Consider the following 8,548-nt stretch of genomic DNA (forward strand, 5'->3'; position numbering starts at 1 on the left):
AGGTATCCCAAAGACTCTTGAATGTATTTCTTCTTTTGCCCATTATCTCCTTAGGTTCATGTTGGGGGAAAGGATGTCAACAGTATCTTGCCAACTACAGTCAATAACTAGAGCCATAGAACAGGAAATATACCACATTTTAAAAGTATAGGGCCTTTCCCTTCTCTTTTGAGACTGGCTAAAAGGAACTATTTTGGCACAATTCTCAGTGCAACACCACAATGACCTCAAACAACCATAAAGACAAGCAGAGAACCTACTGCTGTGGAAGGTTGTCCTCCCAACATGACAGGGCCATTGTCCTCCCAAACTCTAACCAGCTATTATTGCCTGAAGGAGATCTGCACAAAACTGGACCCATTAATGAAGGGGGGTTCACCAGGCCATGCCCCTCCTTGACGATTTGTAGGCCTTAACAGTTGCCAAGTGGAGAGGAGCTCACGAGGCCCCACTTCCCCTGAAAATATAAAGGCAATTAAAGATTGCTAGAAGGGAAAATTTTTTTCTTCAGTAGTCTAGCCACCCATAAGTTGTGACTACTCACCCGTGCTTGCGTAACCCCAAGCAAACTCATTGGTTCACCAAGCTGCATTTGGGTGGAATTATTTGTTTGATGTTCTATCTGGGGTTAGTAAACATTCACTCATCTCCTCAGAAAAAGTTCATACAACTGTTTAAATGCAAGCTATGTGAATTTTTGTTCCCACAGATCTGTTGTAGGAGCCCAGAATACGATCTGGCATGTACAGGAATATGCTCAATAAATACTCATTGAGTGAATTTCAGGGAAACCGAGTTTCTATAATGGTTATTCCCCTCACCTCACCTCCCAAGACAATCATTTATAAAGTTCCTGAAAGTCTGAGAAAAGAAAAAACTGATATTTATGCATTTTGATTCCACTGAATCCCAGAAAACTTGATTTATCTATGACTATGAAAAAACTGGAGGAACAATGGACAGCCCAACAAAAAGCCAAGAACATCTAGAATAACAGTTTAAGTTCTAAAAACCAAGGGAGAAGATGGGCTAGCACAGACAAGACCACTCAGTTTATGTACTTTAGTACCAGAGGACATCTATCCCTGTGAGAAGGCAATATGGGACAGGCAGAGGGTAAATGAGGGTGAGGGATGAAATCCCAGTGGTCTAACTATGGAACAGAGGAGCACAAACAAAGGTGCTGACTGACACTGCCAGTCAGCAGCGGCACGTGAATCTCAAGAGCTCCCAAAGTGTGCTGATGGAGGCAGCTAAGGATTTAGACTCTTAACAACCTAACCAGACCATACTGAGTTTACAATGAACAACAGCCTCAACAGAATATATTTTCAAATGATCATGAGCTAATATCAACCTGGAGGCAGGTTATAAAACTATGATGTCACAAGGCATTCCTTGTGGCTCCAGCAGTCGGGCCCTTGCCTCGGGCCTGCTGTATGGCTGTCATTAAGACTTTCACCCTAGGCTCAAGCCTGTCTCCCACATATATGTACTGTGCATGTGCATCTATAAGCCAATATTTTTTCACTTAAAAAGATCTATGGGGGCTTGAGAGATGGGTAAAGGTACTTGCACCATTTGATCCCTGAACTCATAAGGTAGAAGGCAAGAACTGACTCCCAAAAGCTGTCCTCTAACTTCCACACAGATTCTGCAGCATATGCATACAGCCATGAACACAGAACAAATGAATGTGAAAAATAAAAGTTCAGCCGGGCGTAGTGGCACACGTCTTTAATCCCAGCACTCGGGAGGCAGGAGCAGGCGGATCTCTGTGAGTTCAAGGCCAGCCTGGTCTACATAGTGAGTTCCAGGACAGCTGGGGTACAGGGAGACCGTCTCAAAAAGATAAAAATAAATAAATAAATAGATCATTTTCAACAAATAAATAAGAAACATTGTTTAAAATATTTTATTTTTTAATTTTATGTGTATGAGTGTATTGCCTGCATGTATGTAAGTGCACTCATACTATGCAAGGCCCATGGAGGTCAGAAGAGGGCATCGGGTCCCCTGGAACTGGAGTTATGGATGGTTGTTAGCTGCCATGTAGGTGCTGGAAACCGAACCCTTGTCCTCTGCAAGAGCAACCAGTGCTCTTAACTGCTGAGCCATCTCTCCAGCCCCAAGTAACATTTTTTAAAGACTTACATGTATATCTTTAGAAAGTTAGATAAGGAATTAAGGAAACTGCAATGGATCTTAAGTCAGCCTTTGGAAAAGATAGCTTCACTGGATGGATAATGACAAACATCAAAAGAGAAGCAGGATGAGTTCCCAGGGGCCATTGCAAGAAGAAAACATGTAGAGCTGGTATAGAGCTCAGAAATGGTCCTAAGATAGATCAAGTAAAATGATCCATCTAAGGTTTCTCAGTCTCAACCGTGGACCATTTCAAGATGACTGACCAGGACTTGGCGAACAATGTAATAATGGGATATTATTTTTCCTGAAGAAATGGGAATTACAATCATGATCTTAACTTCCTTAGTAATAAATGTAACCAATTATCTGAGCTCCCACATGAAGATAGTTTAAATGATTTCCAAACTAAAAACCTCCTTTGATCTCAGCTATTCTTCCAAAATGCACACCCCTGTGGGGCTCCATTTCTTGCTCAGTAGAATTATTTCTTGACAGAACAGAATCAAAGCTATCAAGTCAGAAAGCAGCTTCAAGTATTCAGGTGGAAGGCCCAGCTGGGAAGCAGCAGCTGGAGTAGTCCTCTCCAGTGGATTGTCCTTACAAATCATGTAGAACATCAGTTTGAACAACTCTGTACATACAAAGGAAAAAAAAAACAAAAAACAAAAACTTCACAAGTACTAGAGAAACCAGGTGAGAGATCAAAATATCAGATTTTAGCATAAGAAAAAATGCTTCGAAGAGGATAAAAAGGACAGTTTTGCATGATTCATGTCATCCCTCCCAATCCCAACCCAGAGTGTAAGAGACACCATTTCTTGGAAGAAAGAAAGGAAATAAACAAGGACTGGAGAGACGGTTCAGCAGTTAAGAACACTAGCTGCTCTTACAGAGGACCCTGGTTTAATTCCCAGCACCCACATGGTAGCTAACAACCTCCTGTAGCTCCAGTTCCAGGGGGACTTCGACACCCTCTTCTGACCTCAGCGAGCATTGTATGACACGGGTGAACAATACATTCATACACATAAAATAAAAATATTTTTTAAAAAGGAAAGGAAATAAGCGTAGAAATCAGTACTAGGCCACCACAGTAAAACCTGGCACTAGGTAAACCCCGGGCCCCTAACTCAGTCCCTATATCCACTCCAACTCTAGATGAGAGCCACAGCTCTAGTGAGATGAGTTTAAGTTCTGGCCTGCATCAGCACAAGACATGTGTGGTGGTCTTTGGCTTTGTTTTGGTTGGTTGGTTGGTTGGTTGGTTGGTTGGTTAGTTGGCCGGTTGGTTGGTTGGTTTTTGAGATAGGGTCTCTTTGTAGCCCAAGCTGGCCCAAAACTCACTATGTAGACCGGGCCAGCCTCGACCCCACACAGACCTGCCTGCCTCTGCCTCCCAAGTCCAGGGATTAAAGATGTGCCCACCATGCCCAGCTGGGCTTTGCTTTGAATAAACCTTAGCAGCAGCCCTTGTAGCTGCAGGCCTGCTGTTACATTGGCCTGGCAGCCACTGGCTTTGGATATGACCAAGCACTACATCAGCCTTAGCAATAAAATATGTTCCTGGCAGTGGTTCTGTGTCTATGGTACCTCCTACCAGTAAATCACAAAAGAATTCACAGGCTTAGGGTACCAATAGCTGTCTCTGAATATCTGGTTCCCAAATACAGCCACACTGTGAAGAATGGATTAGGTACTCATGTCAGTACACAGACATCAACTCAGGACCATCAAAGTCATGATCAATCAGGTAAACAGGACATCATCAGATGGACAAAGTACAGTGCCAGCAACTGACCCTAAAAAGGTGGCAATGGAAGAACTGTCTGAGAATTCAAAGTCATTGTTTTAAGAAAGGTAAGTGAACTTCAAGAAAATATAAACAGCTCAGAAATTTATCTGAAATTGAAATAAATTTAAAATTCAAACAGGCCCTACCCATTGATCACATAGTAGATCAGGCTTCAACTTGAATTACTGAAATTAGTAATCTACTGTGAGCAAGATGATCACTAAAGCATTTTTCAGGTGAAATGCTGTGTCTCGTCAGGTGTGATTGATGGCTTACCATCATGCGTGCTTTACTGACTACATTTTTCTTTTTACTAAAATCAAACATTCAACTATTGTCATCACCCAACTAGTGCCACCACTTTTATTTGTTTACCAGGCCATAAGATGATACTGGCCTATTACCCTTGACCTAGTCAACCCTCAACAGAAGATTTATTGATGCTATTTGGGATGCATTTCCTTGCTGCTTTGCACAGGTGGCTTTCTCATTGTTGCATAGACCGTGATGGGAACATAGGTTATTGTCAGGCAATGACTTCCAGGGCATCTTCGGAGCTGCCTGAAGGAGGAGCAAATAACATGTTGTTAAAATACCAAACAGAAAATCCTGCTTCGTTTTGTTTTCTTTGAGACAGGGTCTCACTATGTAGACCAGGCTGGCCTTGAACTCACAAAGATCCATCTGCCTCTGCCTCCTGATTGCTGGTATTAAAGGCATGAGCACCATGCCTGGCCTGGATTTTTTTTTCCCTTGAGTTTTGGAGTCAGAGTCTCCCTGTAGCCTCAGTTAGCCTGTAACTCACTTTGTAGACAAGGCTGGCCTCGATCTCACAAAAATCTGCCTACCTCTGCCTCCAAAGTGCTGGGACTAAAGGTGTGTACCACCACACCTGGCAGGAAATTATTTTTAAAACACCAGCATTTCAATATATTTTCAACTGTTTAAAATCTCTCAGAAGCCTTTGTCTCTCACATACACTCAAATATATCTATAAACATATATATACACATATACATATAAATAAAACACATGCTGATGAAGCAGACATTTTGAACATATATAGCAAAGAATATGTGACTGCTGCCATGTATTTAATTATAGAGAGTTCACACATACAGAACTAACCCTCCAGATGTTCATTTTCAAAGGTGTGAAGCTAATGTTGAGCGTATAAATATAAACCTAAGTGGTAAGACTATGGGATTAGCCTAGAGATGCACCTTTAATCACTCCGATTGAGTAATTTCGGCACTAGAACATTTGGGGTCAGAGGGGTGCTTCAGTAGATTACCATTCAAATGTTGGGAGACTCTCGGGGTTAAAATAACCGGTACATGAGTCCAAAATGTATCTAAGTGTCTGAATTTCTTTTCTGACACCCTCACCAAATACTAAACTTTGATTATTTTAGCCTATTTTATCCATGAATAACTCTGATTTTTCAAAGTATTAAAAACTTACTAAGCTTAACTATGTGACCCAAATTTTCTAATCCATAAAAAAACATAGCAATGTGTTATTCACTGTTTCACTATAATAAACAGCAGAAAAGTCAGACACATCCTGTGTATAATAGTTTCTTCCAATTTTTAAAAAATGTCTTTCATACTGTTCGTTGGCAGCCAATGATCTAATCAAAGCCAAAGTGACGCTAAACCTGAGGTGTGCATCTTTTCACATTTGTGCTCGTCCATCTAGAACAACACCCTAATGTAGAACAGTTCTGGAGGTCTGAGTGTTCACCAGTCTTGAGACTATCAAAACAATTTAGCTGAAAATTTTCAGGGCAGGGGAAAGATTGGTCCTGACTTAAAGTGCTATTAATATAGACTCTGTGTTAAAAACTGAGCTTCATTAATGTTAGTTTCATAACAGCCATGCTTGAATTCCTAGGTTTAATTCTTTTTCCTTGCTAATATTGAAGGTCAGCTAAAGTTCATACTGATGACAGCCTGTACCCATTGCCTCGGTTGTCAGGATAAGGAGACTTCACCTGTTGGGTGATGTCTCTTTCCCATTACAGGCAGCACTGGAGCACAGGCCTGACTCTAGCCCAACTGAAGAATCTCCTCCTTCCACTGGAAACCTCCTTGGCTGGGTCCCAAACCGAAAAGGCATAATTCACTGAAATCCTAGATTACAAAGTCAAAATAACAAGGGGTGTATCTTCAAAGAGTCATTTGAAATTTTCAATGCTAATATATGTTATAGATATATATATAAACATTTAGAAGGTAACTTTTTAAATCTATAAAAGTATAACACAACTATCCCTTATAAATAATTTGATAGTTAACACAACTATCCCTTATAAATAATTTGAAGTCTTAAATTCAAAATTGCCACCAAATACTAAAAGAAAACCATGTCCTTTGGTAGACACAACTAGCCTGTGGTTAACATTAATGAACTTCAAATCTATTCTGTAGGGGAAAAAATCAATTTACTTATCCACAGTTACTGAAATCAGCAAGTTTCAGTCCTCACTCCACACCCCTATATACCTCTCCACTAATGCAAGCTTGTTCTTTGAGGAGCATTTCACATCTATTCAGATACCTTTATATAATACATTTGTTTCTATAATCCTTTGATGCTCCCTTACATCTTTCTGTTACAGTGCCTTAGTTAGGGAAGTAGCCTTGGGAGAGTCTGATCCATAACTTCACATCCCAGTCTGACTCATCCCAACTATTGATCTTAGTCAAGATACTTAACTTCTCTATATTTTGAAAGGGTGAGTTAATAATATCTGCTTTAGGGTAACAGTAAGGGTTAAAGGAGATAAAAGGTGAAATACAATGCCTAACACATACTGAGCACTCAAAAAGTGATAACTATTTATTATGCAGTAGATGCTGAGCATTAGCAAACACATACTTAAGCTGAGACATTAAATATAGATGATACATACACACAAATAAATTAATTACTGCTACTGTTTCCCAGCTTGGAATTCTCCCCCCAGCCACTGTTCCTAACCTTTACTTGCTAGGGCCAACTCATCTGCTAAGACAGAACTTACATTTCACATTCCTAGAAAAAGAACCCTTCCATAACCCTTATCTGTTTTCATAGCACTCTCTATTTTTGTTTTGTGACTGTTAAAATCATTCTAATTCAGGCTTTCTCAGCCATGGTGCTATTGACATTTGGGATCACATGATTCTAAGCTGGAGAAGGGTAGGTTGTCCTATGCATTATAAAATGTTCTGCAGTATCCACCCCTAATGCCAACAACATTATCTCACAATGTTTTGACAGTACAAAACAAATATTCCCCAGACTTCCCCTGGCAAGGGAGAGAAGCAAAAACTCTCCCCATTGGGAAACACTGCACTGATTTTTAAATAATTTTTAAATATTTCCCTAACTATTCTGTCCATCTTTACCATTACTTACACCTGGAAGAATTTTTGGTACACAGTGGACATTTAATAACTCTATCTTGAATAAATTTACATGTCTCCAACTATTACTATGCAAAGGATAGGAAAAATGATGTGTTTAAAATTATTTCTTGAGCCTAGTATTCTGCTCATAATAAGTATTTATTGGAGTGACAATAAAACTAAATTATTAAGGTCTAAGAATTTGAATATTATATAAGTTATCAAGGAAAAGGATTTTGCTCAGTGATGATCTAGTATGGCCACAGTAACCCATGGTTTAATACAACTGTCTGTGGAAGCATGAAGTTTAGCTAGCTTACTCAAGGAAAGACGGACTTACCAAAATAGGCCAAGTCTGATTCCTGTAGAGGTGAATAAATCAATTGCTCTACTGACTTTCCATAGAAGGCTAGACTTGCCAAAGGAATAGTGATCAAACATTCCAGTGACACCCAGAAACTACGACATCAGAAGGTTCTTTCACATAGCTTCCTACCTGCTAAAGAAACAAGTACCTCAATTCACGCTTCCAGGAACAAGAAAAGTTCAATAAGCATTAAGTGTTTGTTTTAGAGTTTGTTCTTGTCGCTGCCTATTTTCAACAATATTACACATTCTAATCTATGAAGACGTACAAATCAATCTGCATAAGATCACACTCATGCTTCTTCTCACTTCATGATTTTCCTCTTCTCCCAGACTTCCTCTTACCTGTTACAAATAGTAACTCAGTCTGTCTACACCACTTCAATAGCCTCAAACTCAAACCAAGTTTCTCTGTATCTCTTTATTTGCTCTTAGTCAAAAGGCAGAGAAGAGTCTCTTGCGTGGAATTTTCATCCTGGACTATCTTGTAGTGCCTGAACCACCTCTTCTTTCCTCCTTCTTCAAGACAGCCTTGAAATTCCCAAATGGGAGGAATGGCAATGGCAACAAGAAGCCTAAATACTGAACTTCCCTTGTTATTCTATCCCTTGTCCTAGGATTTCTCCTCCTTGGATCCCATCTTGAAGTCCTCCACCCAGTTTTTGGCTTCTAGATCTGCATCTCACTTCACCCTACTTAATAGCGCTTATGCTTAAGGCTCAAGTCAGACATCAATCATTAACAATTTGGCCAATTGTCTTAGCTATTAAGTATTGAATGCTAGTAAGCATTTTTAACTTGATGAAAATCCTTATTACTACCTATGTTACTCTATGTTCCCACGGTT

At 39.9% G+C, this 8,548-nt stretch overlaps 1 protein-coding gene across 1 annotated transcript; it reads right to left on the reverse strand.

Moving 5' to 3' along the window:
• Positions 1 to 4,333: 4,333 nt before the first annotated feature.
• Positions 4,334 to 7,834, reverse strand: Fam229b (family with sequence similarity 229 member B). The gene is made up of 3 exons (XM_008852395.1): positions 7,676 to 7,834; positions 5,937 to 6,075; positions 4,334 to 4,501 (listed from the first exon to the last, which is right to left on the reverse strand). The coding sequence occupies exons 2-3, from the start codon at positions 6,059 to 6,061 to the stop codon at positions 4,384 to 4,386; spliced, it is 243 nt and encodes an 80-aa protein (XP_008850617.1). The 5' UTR covers positions 6,062 to 6,075; positions 7,676 to 7,834; the 3' UTR covers positions 4,334 to 4,383.
• Between the last annotated feature and the right edge of the window lie 714 nt (positions 7,835 to 8,548).

Source organism: Nannospalax galili, unplaced genomic scaffold, assembly GCF_000622305.1.
Source record: "Nannospalax galili isolate Female #2095 unplaced genomic scaffold, S.galili_v1.0 scaffold646, whole genome shotgun sequence".
Taxonomy (NCBI): domain Eukaryota; kingdom Metazoa; phylum Chordata; class Mammalia; order Rodentia; family Spalacidae; genus Nannospalax; species Nannospalax galili.

Bases quoted from the DNA above. Each gene is read 5' to 3' on its own strand.
- Fam229b (XM_008852395.1), bottom strand. From the start codon at position 6,061: ATGCCTTTTCGGTTTGGGACCCAGCCAAGGAGGTTTCCAGTGGAAGGA. The intron at 4,502-5,936 runs GTGAAGTCTCCT...CTCCTCCTTCAG, and splicing joins AAAGAGACATCACCCAACAG to GCAGCTCCGAAGATGCCCTG.